The following is a 15,347-nucleotide window of genomic DNA, read 5'->3' as shown; positions in this document are numbered from 1 at the left end:
CTCGACCGAATCATCCGTCTAGTTCGTTCTCCTTGTATGGCCTCGGGGCGGACCCGATAAAGGAACCGTTTCCCTCAGTTCTTGCGTTGTTGCCGCAGGAACGAGCAGCAACGTGCTGTGCAGTTGCGTAGCTGCGGATGACTTCTGTAACTAAACTATGCCGTCATCATGTTACAACACACACATGTACCTACTGTCACACTTTTAGTGACCATATACGGGGGTTCGATTCATAATTGGATTTATTCTATTCTTACAACTCGTAACTACAAGTAAGATTTATGCTTTCACTGTTCTGTACACTTCACGAATCACTATAGGACACTAGGTCTTCTCAATCTGTTATAGTCTTCGCTAGCCGTTGCTTGGTAGCGACTTCCAGCGGCGGATGTTCTCCTTCCTCTTTCTTCTTGAACTGTCCCCGGTCTCAGCTATCAGCATTAACAGCAAAGGCTACAACGACTGAGCTGCAGTAGCCATCTAACTAACTCACTAACTCACCAACCGACTGACTAACTAATCAAAGTGAAAGTCAAAGTCACATTGCGACTGTTAGGACTGTGTTCATTAAAAATACAAGGCGTGAATTATTTTCACAATTTCACCCCTTTTATTCAAAATAGTCTCCTTCTGAATAAATACATAGTCGATTGAATAGTTTTCGAAAACAGTCACCGTACTCCTTTTGTGGAATAACATTTAAAACTACGGTACATTCCCTTTGGATGTCCTGGATGGTGTCGTGACGGTCTCCTTTCATCGCCAACTTAACTTTTGGGAACAACCAGAAGTCTGCTGGAGCCAAATCTGGCGAATACGGAGGATGGTCAAGGACTGTGATCCATTTTCTGGCCAAAAAAATCGCGCACGATCTTCGATTTGGGGGGGGGGGGCATTGTCGTGGGGGAGCGACCAGGAACGGGGGGGGGGGGCATTGTCGTGGAGGAGCGACCAGGAACCTTGCTCTCGATATTCAGGTCGAATTGGAAGAATTCTCGCCCATAAACGATTGAGAACTCCGAGATGATAATCTGAATTCACTCTTTGACCTTCTGGCAGAAATTCCTTGTAAATTATAAAACGATTAGCGGTGTCTTTACTCGACTCTTTTGCATGCGCACTTTCTATGGTTTTGGCTTCTTTTGGCTCAACCACGCTGCACTCTGCCGCTCTGTGAGAGGCTCACATTGAAAACACCATGTCTCGTCACCAGTGGCAATCGCTTTTGTAAATGTTTTATCACTTTGGGCCAACCGTAACATGTCTTTGCAGTGTTCCAGTCTGGCATTTTTTTCATGGCCTGACAGCGCGTGCGGTACAAACAGCACACAGACCTTCCGTTTGCCCAAATCCTCGGTCAAAATTTGATGCACAGTACTTTTTCGTATTCCCAAAAACTTCTCGATGAGTCTTGCAGAAACACATCTGTCTGATGCAAGGATTTCGGTCACTTTTTTCTCATTTTCTTCAGTGCTACTTGTTCTCGGCTTTGATGCATGTAGAGCGTCTTCAATGTCCTCCCTGCCGTCACGAAATACAGCATACCATCGAAAAATGTTCGAGCGACTCAAACAATCACTACCGTACACAATTTTCATCATTCCGTACGCTTCTCCGGCTCTTTTGCCTAATTTCAAACAAAATTTGATGTTGGCTCTCTGTTCAACCGCCATTTTCCGACGAGCGTCAGAACAGTATTCTCACATTGAAGGTCAGAACATAATGATGCAGCGATGCTTGAGCTTTGAAGTTATAGACAGCCACAGGTGAAACTACAAGAATCTTAACGCCACAACTCGCCAACAAATGGAATTGCAGGGCAAATTAAAAAAAAAAAAAGGCCTAACGGATCCTGGATACACCGTGTATGCTACTGGCCATTGCCAATTCACTATTTCTTAGGTCCTAGTCCCTTGGGACTGTCTCAGATTTGAGACTTCCCATTTCGTTGCCTCCTACGACTCGCAGGGTTCACGGTGGAAATATTCGACGCCGCCTCCACACGGGTTTGACTAACTAATGCTAACTGTCCCCGCTTATAGCATATCGGCACGGACAGCGTAGAAAACACCGTTGTCCTGTTACAGTGCAATTGTTGCCGTAAAAAACATGCTTGATTGCGGAACCGTCACTTGGCAAAGACTGTTGTATAGTTTCTTATTTCGCTATCGTTGTCCAGCAATAGGTCCACATTCCACAATATACACGTACATAAAACTGAAATATAGCTGCAAGATGACGTTCATGGGAATTTTACTTAAAGCTTCAGAGCACGCCACTTGCCGGTACAGGAGGGCCGACTGCAAGGCGCGATAACAGATGGCGGTACTAACGTGTATTGTTCGGGCGTTACTGCAGATTACGCCACTTGCCGGTCTTGCTCTCTTGGGCCAACTGCAAGGCGCGATAAAAGATGGCGCTACTAACGTGTATTGTTTTGGGCGTTACGAATAGGAATCAATGAACATCAATGAATACTGGTTTGTGTCGTATGTGTTACGTGGAAATGTATGGAATCGGTGACAAGTGTTTGATACAGGAAAGTGCAGGAAAGCTTGTCTTTAATGGAAATGCGAAGAAGTTAAGCGATATGAGTGCGCCCTTAGTATTTGTGAATGTATATGAAGAAAACAAGTTATATGTGGTGTGATTCCACTGAATGTCATGGAAAAAGGCACAGTTACTAAAGTGCTGAATGATTTTCTTACCGTCTCTGAGGGTGAGATCTCACTTAAGAAAGGAGATATTGTTCAGGTTAGCTCAGAACCTTTTGTCATACCATTCCCCAACCAAAAATATAAAAATTACATTGTACGAAACTATAATTTTGCCTGTTGTTTAGAAGGAATGTAAAATTTTTTATCTCACGTTAAGGCATTCACATAGAATGCAAGTATTGGAGAACAGAGTGCTGAGAAAGGGATGTCACTATAAGAAGGAATTATGCGAAAAGACTGTAGAACACCACAGAACGAGAAACCTCATAATGTATATTCTGAAGGGAACAGCCCATGTCGGAAACCGAGGCATAGTTGGGTAAATAATGCTAAAATGGATCTTAAGAACACATGATTTGAGAATATGGACCAGACTTATCTGGACTAGGATAGGGACCAATGGCAAGCTCTTTTGAACTTTTAGATTCCATTAAGGTGAGGAATTTCTCAAGAAGTTATATGCTTTGTGAAGTAAGGCATCAGTCCCATGTCATTTGAGTGATGACAGTTTCTGAAACGCTGTACATCTGTTATACTTTTGATAAGGCTGATTTTCCAAAAAGTCTTCCTTACATTTACTCGCCCAGAAAGCCACAAATCTTTCATTTTTAATGTCTTATTGTGTTTTTAGGTATTGGAGAAAGTAGACAGGCATTGGTGGTATGGTTGCTGTGGTGGAAAATATGGCAAATTCCCTGGCAGCTATCTTGTACCAGTTGAAATACCATCTCTTGAAGACAACCATGAATTATTTGCAGCAGTTTCTGACTTCCCACGTCAGCAAGATGATGATCTTGCATTTACAAAAGGTGATCTTTTCCATAGTGTTTTTTTTATCTGAATAACAAAAAAAAAATCCACATATAACGTTAGTCCATAGCTCTTCAGTAATTAGTAGTCACCATATTTAAGCAATCTAAGTCAAGGCCTTGTGTAGCACTTGCAATATGTTAGTTCTTTTGGGGTTAGCATTACCCACCCTCCCAATGCTTAGGCTGAGAACCATTGCATGTCCATGATTGCTTATTTAGTAAATATGTTGATAACTACCATCCATATGCAGAAGGATTGTAACATTGTAACACATGCCCATGTCCCAAGCAAGATTCAAACCCACAGGCTTAATCGTATTTACACATATACGCTTTTCTTTAAATAGACGAAGAAGTGGAGAGTTGTTTTGTTGAAACAAAATGCAAATTGAATGTGTGCTTGTACTTTAGAAATATCTTTTGTTCTTTTTTGAGACAATACAGCTGGAATCCTTGTATAGTTGATACTCTTTTTATCTCTAATGACCAAAATCTGCTCAAATATGAACCTTAAAAATGCTTAATTTCAGGTGAGCTGATTGTTGGTATATCTCAAGTAAATGAGAATTGGTGGTATGGAAGAATTGATGAGAGAACTGGAATATTTCCAACTACTTATACATGGCAGTTAGATTCCAAACTGCTGAAGGTAAGCTGAGAGATCTTGTACTCATCTAATCAAGGCATGAAAGGTTAATGGTAGAGGGAATGGGAGAATCATGAGAAAGCCTGTCCAGCTCAGTGTCAACATTACAGGTTCCATTGGGAATGACCATGTACATTTGGTAGCAGACTGTGCTCAGTGCAGCAGACCAGGTGAGCTGGGGAAGAGCTCGTTAAGAAACATCTAACAATATCCCTGCAGCAGAAACTTGTAATACAGATATAAAGGTGATTGATTGAAGCAGAGATACTTTCTTGTGACTCTTCTTTTATTTGGTTATTTAATTACTTAATCCCTTGATTGCCAAGCTGCTTTACAGAACTACCTTCTAAAATGCCAAGGCTGCATGAGTGTAAATGTCATTGCTCAAGAATACCCACAGAACAACTACAGAGTATTTCCAAATGACCACAGTTGCAGATGCCATGGAATTCTCTCCCTTCCACTAAGCATTAGTATGCAACATTTGATGCACCTGTTTGCAGAATGTTCTTCAGCATGATTGACACTGATTCGCTCTCCTTGACTGTGGCAGTTCTGATGCAAGTACACTGACGTATTCTAATTAGCCTGTGACATACAAAGGGTCAGTTGGACCATTGGTTATTCTATATGAAATTTGAGGTTCTAATGGTTGTGAGTTATCACATTACAGCTGTGTCCATCTTCTACCCTGCACATGGAGTCAAAATGTTCTTTGGAAAGTTGATACATATCTGTCAAGCTGTACAGTGTCTTATTCCACAAACAGTAATATGAGAAATAACTGTTTTATTATTGCCACAAATTTAGAAATTTATTTTTACAGTCTTTTATTTCTCGCAGGAAAAATTAAAACACCAGTTCATGAACATGAAAGCACGTGTAAAAATGAATATGAAAGCACAGCTGGATGAAGAAATGGATTTACATGAAGGAGACATTGTAATCGTGACTGAAATTGTGGATAAGAACTGGTATAGGTATGTTGCACTTTGAGTATTTAGGGGTGACATAATTTTGGTTTTGCACTGTACACCAGCAGTTTGATCATTTCTGCAGAATTCATAGCATTCATATGCTATAATACATTACAGGTATCTCCAGCTTATGTGAAATTTGTCTTCCGAGGAATGTTCCTCTTTAACTTGGAATTTATGTTACTGCTTTCATCACACTGCCTTCAGTTTTCATAAAAAAAATACATAATTTACTTCAGTACCATTCATTTTAGCCAGTTGTGAGGTCACCTTTTGTTTAGGATAAACATTATTTTTGTCCTCAGTAAGAGAATTAATAAATAAGTCATATGAATCTGTTTTTTTAGCATAAAATTAATGGAAGACGAAATCACGTAAGCCAGATGATACCTGTAATTCTCTATATGTACAAAGTATGTAAAAATGCTACATCTCGGTTCATTCAGAAGTGACTTAAAAATGTGTGACACACAAATAGACTGTTGGATCTTATAGTTTATGTAAATATGTAAGTTACCATGAATTTGTATGTTTAACTGAGGTATTTTGTGAAGCTTATAAAGTTGGATGTATGTAGATCTTTTTGTATCTTGATGTTATTGAAAAGGCATGACTTTAACGTACTTATTTCAGGGGCATTTGTGGATCACAAGTAGGAGTATTTCCATCAGCCTATGTAGACATTATTGAAGATAATGATGCAACAGAAAGCGGTGGAATGCCTCACAGTAGTCATTTTGAGTTACCAGTGAAACTTTCAGAGTCATCTCATAGTGTTTCAACATTGAAAAACAATGATGACGTTGACTTGTTAGCTCTTTCACCTGAAGCAAAGTTCTCACCATTGGCTCAAACAAGTGATGCACAGATTATAAATGAGTCCGATATCTTTGCTGATGATTACTTTAAAGTAAACATGCCATCTGTATATAACAATAGCTCTGAAAGTAAAACAAACAAAACTGAAACATATAATGCTCAACCTTCAGTGGAATTAGATGTTGTTCCATATGGTATCACACTGTATCCTTTTTTTGCCCAGTTTGATAATGAACTAGGTTTCCATGAAGGAGAAATTGTCACACTATGTCGCCATGTTGACAGAGACTGGATTGAAGGGAAGATTGATGGAAAAAAAGGTATTTTTCCAAAAAGTTATGTAAATATTCTGGTAGACTGTGAGGGTTATGCAAATACTGCGGAAGACAACAGTTACAATTCTTTGAATGAATTACAGCAGTTTCATTGTTACAATTCAGATGCTGAGACTGAATTGACACCAAATTCATTTGCAAAGGTGTTATATAATTTTGATGCACAGATGGATGGTGATTTGACGGTGCACAAGGATGAAGTTGTGTGGATTGTAAGCAAAGCAAATGAAGATTGGTGTGAAGTAAGAAATCAGTCTGGGAAGGTTGGTCTTTGTCCACAGAACTACCTGAATCCTCATTTCTTATCAGATGAGTTAAACAGTAAGTTACTCCAGGGAACCTCATTTGCAACAGATGATTTGCTTGGTCTTTTTAGTTCAACTGAAGAGAACACTAATAATAATTTTGGGAATACACAATATGTACCTAGTGATGGCAATAAAAGAAAATATCGGAGTCATGACTTTCTGCAGCCAGCAAGTCTGTCTTCACAGAAAGGCAGCAGCATTGAAGATTTTATTTCCAAAAATCTTGAGATGTACCATATCTCGGCAAAGACCTCAAGTTCTCACCCTAGTCATAGACATTCAGTGAACCTTTCTGAGAACAAGAATGCTGGGTCTGTGTCAGCAAATGCTGATCAGTGTGTACTGAAGCACAGATTGTCATTTTCTCCAGAATTGCAGCAAGAAGAATCCCATAGCACTGTCAAGCAACCTAAAGCAAATTCTGAACCTCTTAATACACATCAATCACCAACTCTGCAGTTACCACCAGTTCAGCACCAAGAAGATGCTAATGACAAACCCTTGGAAGAACCAGCTTCCTGGGAAGAAGGTAAATTAATGTTTAATTTTGATTACAGATAGTTAATCTCTTCTATTTAAATGCACACATTTTCAATGAAAATTTGTATGATAGCTACTTGTGTGTGAAAAGTGCTTGCAGTTATTTATTTAATTAGAAACTGTAATAAACATTTTCCTTTAAGATGCTTACATAATGGAAGTTCAGAAATTTGATGCTGTGCATGGAAAATGTTTATCTCAGAATATTTTACATTGACTCTTATGTAATTTTCCATAATACTGTAGAAATTTAAATCCAGTTTGGTGATTGACATGGATGGAAAATCTCCAGACAAGCTGAACTAGCTGTAAATTGTAGACATGAGAATAAATTTTTCAATTTGAGGTGAGGATTTCTCTAACGGTCCATATTTTAACTGTAACTGTAGTTTATAACACTGGCTACTCTTTCAGTGTGCTGCCATATTTATGTGAGTGGAAGATGATCTGAATATAAAATAACTTACACTAGGAAACTTGTCTCCAGAGATGAAAGCAATTTTTTTAATTAATTTCTACTTACATGTGAAAGAAAATAAGTATTAGAACACATGTTGTATATGACGTTTTTATCAAATTACTTTCCTTCCTGAAGTTATTAGCCGTTATTCAGTTTCACCAGTCTCACTGTGTTCACCAATCCTATCATCAATCTCAGCCTCAGTGTCTTCACAGTTCCCATCTTCTGTCTCACATTCACTGCTCACTCTCCCTTGCTCACTGCCAATATTCCCATCTTGTTCATCCTTCCTTGTGTCCATTCCATAGGATATACATTACTTTTCAGTATCCTTTATCTCTCACTTATGGAGAGGTTTGTTGATGTGGTCTTGAGCCATACACACAGTGGTTCGACACTGGGTCTGGTCCTGGTGGTGTCAGAACATGGTCCCCTACCGAGAACATTCAGAAGTAGTAGTTTTATTTTGTCAGCATTACAGTCACTGACATCTTTACAGGACAACAGATTTTGCATAGGATTTGAGTTTCTTATAATGATGGTTATCAACAGTTCTCTCTTGGGATATAATGCCCTGCAGTCTGTTAAAAGTCAACTGATGTTTCAGTGTAATATGTCACCTCCAGCTTCATGCTTGAAGAATAAGCCAAGGAAGAAGCTAGCAAACAGATCTGCTTGCCAAAACTTCCTGCTTATATAGGAAAACAGGAGAGAACTGCAGGACAGTTCATCAGTTCTCATTGGCCAGTTTGCAGAAGAGAGTGGACCAATAGGAGACAAGACAAGGATAACTAGCATTGGCCCTAGAAAAGGCCACTACTACCAGGAACATGGGGTGACAAGAATAATGGTGTTGTGGACAGACAGAGTACCAGAGAGAATGGGAAAGAAGTTGTGTGCATGGGTCATAGCCATACAGTGGTGGATGAGAAAAGCAAAAGGAGCAGAGGACGGCTGGGACATGAAATAAAGGCTGATGGGTAGTGTGTACAGATCTGTGTGGCCCTGTGGTGATCTGACCTATAGAATCCTGTAAGGGAGGCTTCCTGCAATATTTCAGAGAGCAGAGAAAGGTTTCCCTAACTGACTGAGGCAGAAGCCATTCTCCCTGGTCATAGTATTTGGATGTAGCTCAGTGTTGATAACCTTTTGCACCTACATCATCAGTGGTATAATTTGACTGCATATCAAAATATATTGACATTTCTTCAGCATTGCTTAGAAATGTGATGGTAATGTGTTACGAAGTGAGGAGGCTGTGAAGAAAATCTGTTCCTCCACATCACTTGCACACATACACTCAGCTTGACTTAAAATTTTATTTTCTCTCAATGGGAAATGATGTATCATGAAACTGACATTTCATTCTGCCTTTGAATCTGCACAAACAGCTTTCATGTTTAGTTCTGGTTTTCATTGTTTCCACCCTTAGATAAACGTCCAAGAAACACTGTGTTTTCTGGCTGCTTCATGGGTATCTAATCACCATATTATTAAAGTTAAAGTCAGAACTCCTGGTGCCTTATACTTTTTGACACTTTGCTCTGTTCCACATTAGTGGTTTTTTCTTGACATGATCTGCCATTTTTATGTTGAGCGATCCTTGTGCTGGTACAAATTCTCATGCTATTGTAAATTTGTGAATTGTTGTCTCTGTTTCATAACTATGATGGTACTTCAGACAGCATTGCACCTCATGTCTTCTGGCCTTAAAAATATTACTGTATCATTTTTCCTCCCTTTTACTGTCACAGAACAATAGTGTGAATTGTGCTATGAACATCTGACATACATAGAATTCAAATTTATGACAATGTATAGTTTTTCAACCCTTAAATTGAGGAAGAAAATCACATCTTGCATTCAGGCAAATGCCATACCAATCCCTTTTTAACATGAACCCTTCATGCAAAACAGAAGCATTTATCAGAAAATTTTCAGAGTTCAAAAATGGAAAATTAACAGTCACATTGGGGTTGAGATGTAAAAAATTTGAGACTTGCACATACCTATTGAATTGGATAGCTACTGAATCACCAGATGAACAAAATCTGTCTTACATTATCCTAGTGAGTTTACTGCACAGATTTTAATTACTTGTTGTAAAAAAGAAAAAAAAACATTGGTTACTTTGTGAATTCCTCTTTCTTGGAAGTTTGGATTTTCTGTTGGATGTGCCTGACTTTAATATTTATGAAAATAAATATTCTGCCTAATGCAGTATCAATGGACATGCAAATCAGTGGATTCAGTTTGTTCTGTTTATTATGTTCCTTTATCTGAACTCATTTTTTCTGTAGTGAGTCAAGGAATGTAACCAGTAATTACTAAAACCAAGCCTGTGTAATTAGTAAAAGTAAAGTTTTTCTTTGCTTAATTAAATACTGTGCCATGAAGATATTTGGGGATTTGAGATGTCGCTGCACCATTGGCACATTGTTTTTGTGTTACATGTGTGAAAATTATAACAAAGAATGATATTTTTGATTGAATTTGACAGTCTTTTAATTGTAAAAATTGTTGACGTTTTGCTTAATGTTAGGTTATTTTGTCTGTTTTGTTTACTGTGACCTGACAGTACTTTCATATTTAGAAGAAGAATATCTGCAAGCTCAGGTATTAATGTTCTGTGCTTAAAGATAGTCCTGTGTTTGCTTTAATAACCTTACCCTTACACTCCATTTGTGGTGAGAGATCTCTCATTGTATATTGGAAATGCTACAGATACTGTACACTTTTCTATAGTAACATGGTATTGGACCACCTCTTACCTTTAGTATATTTGCAGTCCTTCTTGGAATGAACTTGTACAAGTTTTGAACATTCTCTATTGGAACTATATACCATTCTTCTTGAAGAACACCTACCAGTTGCTTTATATATGTTGGAGGTGAGAACCTGTTCCTCACTCTAGTCTCCAAAACTGACCAAAGTACTTCAACAATAACCATATCTGATGATCATGCTGGCCAGGGAAGATGTTGAAGTTAACCTTCATGCTCTTCAAACTCTGAATAGTTCCAGCTGTGTGAATTGGTGCATTATCATGGAAAACTAAATTGTTGTTTGGAAATAACATCTGGATCAAGGGATGCACCTGATTACCCAACCTGTCCACATACCCCCTTGCAGTAATCCGGCCATGAAGGTTAATCATGGGACCAACAGAGTACCCCAGACCATTACAGAACCTCCCTCATGTTTCGCTGTTGGAACCAGGTATTCTGGATTGTAGGCTTTCTTGGGGGTTCCCCAAATGTAAACTGTTGCTGATGTAAGCAACAGTGTGAAGGATAACTCATCTGACTGTATCAGAGGCACATTTCCAGTCATCTGTTGTCCAGGTTTTATGGTCCTGACACCATCGTTACACTTCTGAGCATTACTTTCAGTAATCAGAGGTTTAGCAGTTGCTGCCCTACTGTGGATGTTGGCTTTGTGAAGCTCACATCAGACAGCTTTTGTGTAAACAGGGCCTTCAAGATGAATATTCAGTTCTGCTGTCTTTTCACCTGTGCTGCAGTAGTTCTGTGATTTTTCAAAACAACCCTCAATGTACTATACTCTGTTTCTGTCACTGTTGATTTTTGCATACTGTTCCTCTTTGGTGATATTTTCCCATGATTTGTGTATGGCAACATCAACTTACAAAACTGTCATTCTCAATACACCTGATAATGTGACATGTTTTTTCACAGATGCTCCATCTAAATGTGCATCAAAGATCTAACCTCTTTCAAAATCGGACAAATCTCCCATTGGACTGTCACTCAGTACAGTCACTAATGCACTGACACAAGCACAACAGAGTGTGAACAAACAGAAGAACATTAATGTTGGCAGCTGAAGTTCTTTCAATGTAGCCAGCATAAATTTTATTCCTCAGTTTCTTAGTGGTTGCATTATTTTATCCACCCCACTCTATTTCTCTTGAGAGAAATTGTATCAGCATTATTTATACGGTCTCCATTGGTTAATCTGATATGTTTCCAGTGCTTGTATGTTTTGTTTCAGTAAGTAGAATGAGAAGTCGAGTAAGGTGCCATGCAATGTGTTTTCACGCTGGTGTCGTGCTCGGCTTATTTGACTCTAAAGATGGAGGTAATATATTCCTCCAAAACATCGGTTGACTTTCATTGGACTGCATGGCGTTATATCCCGGAAGATAGTACTCTTCACAACTACCGCTATGAGAACCTCAAATTCTGTAACTGTGATATATTATGCAAATTACAAGAGGAAAGAAAGAACATCATTTTGAAAGGTGGTGTTTATTATCAAGGGTAAAAAGGTGAAATTGCCCTTGTGTTTAACTAATGAAACACTACTCCATGAAGGCATGTGGGGGAATGGATATATAGATCCATAATTATTCAGGGTCCTTTCTTTAAGATGACTTTGAATTCAGTCTATTCTATTGCAGATTATTATGTAAACATCAAGAATTCATATGTTGATGCATAATGTTTTTATGACTTGTAAGTATCATGTACTCTGCTTTTGGCAGGAGAAGTGGAGCTGAGAGGTCATCACAGTGAAACCCCATCACATGTAAGTCGCTCACATTTTCAGAGACAGGAGTTGAGCAGACAAAGCTCTGATAGATTACCACACCGACCACCACCACCTGTACCTGTCCCAGGACAGAAACCAGTTCATCATAGGCTTCATCGTGCCCCAAAACAGTGTGCACCATTATCAGGTATGGCATAATAATAATGGCAGTCTGAACGTTCAGATTTACTTATAATTTTCAAAGAAGTGTGTATTTAACCCCGTGACTGCCACACACACTGGGAATGTTGGACCCACAATATCCTAGTCCTTAACTTTGGTATTTCTCTTTTCATTTTTCCAACATTCATGTGGCCAGCAACAGATTGTACACACTCTCCCATCTTAATAAAATGTACAAAATATTTTGTACATTTCTTGCAGTCACCAGAGTTTTTATCCTAAACACATTTGGTGGACAAAGGGTTAACAAGGAGATTTGTGCCACTCATGCAGTCTTTATACATTGGGTGTGATATTTATCACATCCAATTCTTTGTACGTATGAGGTGTGATCAGTTAGTTTCTAGACTGATCACATTAAGGCAGTACTATCTCCCTACAGCAATTGCTAACCTGTCATGCAGTCCTAGGATCAGAATTTTCAGTAATCTGCCATGATCTGAAAAGTCTTATGAATGAAATAGCTTGGTTTCAAATATCACTGAAATGATACTTAAACACACACTTATTCTACTTATCCAATAAAAATTGTGTAAATAATATGTTGACAGTATTGATGTATATATGTGGATGTATTTTTGAACAGTCCCTTGTGTAACCATTGTGTTTTGTTCAGTTTTCTTGTGTGAAAACTTCAGTTGTACTGTACATATGTTTTGTATTTATATGACATATGTACTTCACATCCTGCAGTCATTTTGACTGAGTCTGGATCCAGGGAATGCAGTGCATTTTAATGTAAATAAGAACTGCAGTTAGGACAAAATCTCTTTGCGAGATGGACGTGGAATGGTATCTGCCATCATTTGCCATTCACGTCCATCTCGCAAAGAGATTTTGTCCTAACTGCAGTTCTTATTTACATTAAAATGCACTGCACTTCCTGGATCCAGACTTAGTCAAAATGACTGCAGGATGCGAAGTACATATGTCATATAAATACAAAACATATGCACAGTACAACTGAAGTTGTAGTTTATGTCACACAGAAGTAATACCTTGTGAAGTGAGGTTGTGGGGTGGGCCCTGTGCAGTTTCCATTTCTTCAGAGAAGAGCACATTTACATCAAGTTCTGCTTCAGACAAGCCCAAACTGTTGCAGGGAGGAGACAATGAGCACAACCCAAAATGTTCCTGTGTTTTCAAGTTCAAATATTGAGTTACATCAGATGAGCAGAAAGAAGAAAATTTTGTTAAACTAAGTGACATTCATGAAAGCACTATATGCATCTTGACTAATGAGGTGGGAATTTAATTTGGATTGTCTAACTGTGACACATTGCCACAGAATTTGTGCCTTGTGTGCTGCTGTTGATGAGAATGAGAGTTGTGCTAATTATGTCATGACCTTCAGGACCCTCAATTCCCTGAGGAACTTCTCTTTTTTAACATTCAAGTTGGCACTGAAGAGAGAGAGAGAGAGTTGATGACATCATCATAATTGAAGAACAGTTGCAGGTTTTACTTGCCGAGTTTATGAGACAGGTTTCTGCTAATGCTTTCAACAGTAATGACCCACTGCCTTAAGGCATATTGGAAGTAATTCAAAGGGGGAGCACGGAATAGCAGACAGTGGAGGATAAATGCAGTCATAACATATAAAAGTATGCAGTTCAGAAATTATTTAACCACACCACATGTACACTTATGGACATAGATCGGTTTTGGGTTTAAGACCATTTATTTTGTGCAAGTATGTGAGTATCAGGTCACAATATACATTTTTATTTAATTAGAAGGGAAACTTTCAGAGGGAAAGTTAGAGGACATGTTGTAGCTTGGAACATAGCTGCACACTAGCTGTGTCACTGTTCATCAAACTCTGAAAGTGATGGAATGTTTTTAGGAGGTTTATTTTCAAGCAGAAAAACTTGTGGTGCCTAATATTTCTTTAGTTACATATTTGTAATGTAACTTCATTACAGAATGTACAGTTCCAGAAGAAAAATCATTGTCAGGAGGAGAGCATTCACAGGGTGAAGATAACCTTGATGTGTTTGAAGAGAAAAGGTATATATTTGAATGGCTGTATATAAATTTTTTATGCAGAAATTTGTCATATAAAAGTGGAGTACCTGATATTACATTTCACTAAAAGAATCCTGCATAGTTAAATTTCAAGCTCTTTATATATGTGCATTAAATGCTATGTGTTTCATTTGCTTATGATTATGTTCTGTGCCAGATTTAATTATTGTATATGCCTGTATTTCTTTTCTTCTTTTTTTTTTTTTGGCAGTACAGCCCCAATTTTGGCCTTGGCCTACCTCCATGAAACTCTCCATTTTACTTCAGTTTACTAGATCTTAAGATATTCGGTATGACTCCTTGGGCAGGTGATCAGCCCATCACAAGGCCTCTGCCTGTAGACAAACACAGGAAAATGCACATGTGCGTGCGTGCACGCGCGTACACAGGCACACACTATACATCCATGCCCTGAGTGGGATTCAAACTCATGATCCCGCTTCTGAGTGAGTGAAGAATGTGCATGCCTTAGACTGCTCGGCTACCGTGACTGGCCTGCCATTGCTTGGTTACTTACTTGCTCATGGAGCTGAGCCCTTCTTGAGGAGCTGCCAATTCTGCAGCTACTCAAGAATTTCCCAGCATTTTATGGAACCCGAAGGTTCATCACCATGTTCACAATAGCCCTCCACTGGTCCCTATCCTGAGCCAGATCTATCCAATCCATACCATCCCATTCTGTCTCTTTAAGATCCACTCTAATATTGTCCACCCACCTACGCCTTGGTCTTCCCTGTCTTCTCTTTCCTTCTGGCTTTCCCACCAATATCCTATATGCATTCCTCATCTCCCCCATTCGTGCTACATGACCTGCCCACCTCATCCTCATTGACTCGATCATTCTAATTATACTTGGAGAAGAGTACAAGTTATGATGCTCCTCATTATGCAGTTTCCTCCAACCTCCTGTGACTTCATCTCTCTTTGGTCCAAATATTCTCCTCAACACCCTGTTCTCAAACACCCTC

At 38.8% G+C, this 15,347-nt stretch overlaps 1 protein-coding gene across 3 annotated transcripts in view; it reads left to right on the top strand.

Moving 5' to 3' along the window:
* The first annotated feature begins 2,417 nt into the window (after positions 1 to 2,417).
* The window catches only part of LOC111863513 (dynamin-binding protein), a 62,575-nt gene continuing 49,645 nt past the window's right edge, over positions 2,418 to 15,347 (top strand). For 2 of the 3 annotated variants that reach the window (XM_023849873.2, XM_023849875.2), the window contains exons 1-7: positions 2,418 to 2,754; positions 3,349 to 3,526; positions 4,060 to 4,178; positions 5,019 to 5,155; positions 5,786 to 7,143; positions 12,122 to 12,316; positions 14,277 to 14,361. In XM_023849873.2, coding sequence (XP_023705641.1) covers positions 2,665 to 2,754; positions 3,349 to 3,526; positions 4,060 to 4,178; positions 5,019 to 5,155; positions 5,786 to 7,143; positions 12,122 to 12,316; positions 14,277 to 14,361 — 2,162 coding nt within the window. In that variant the 5' untranslated portion in view covers positions 2,418 to 2,664. The remainder of the gene's footprint in view (positions 2,755 to 3,348; positions 3,527 to 4,059; positions 4,179 to 5,018; positions 5,156 to 5,785; positions 7,144 to 12,121; positions 12,317 to 14,276; positions 14,362 to 15,347) is intronic. The other variant, XM_023849874.1, reaches the window with a different exon arrangement.

This window comes from Cryptotermes secundus, unplaced genomic scaffold (genome assembly GCF_002891405.2).
Source record: "Cryptotermes secundus unplaced genomic scaffold, Csec_1.0 scaffold89, whole genome shotgun sequence".
In the NCBI taxonomy this organism is placed as follows: domain Eukaryota; kingdom Metazoa; phylum Arthropoda; class Insecta; order Blattodea; family Kalotermitidae; genus Cryptotermes; species Cryptotermes secundus.
The sequence above is the reverse complement of the archived record's forward strand: the minus strand, read 5'-3'. Positions and strand labels throughout refer to the sequence as shown.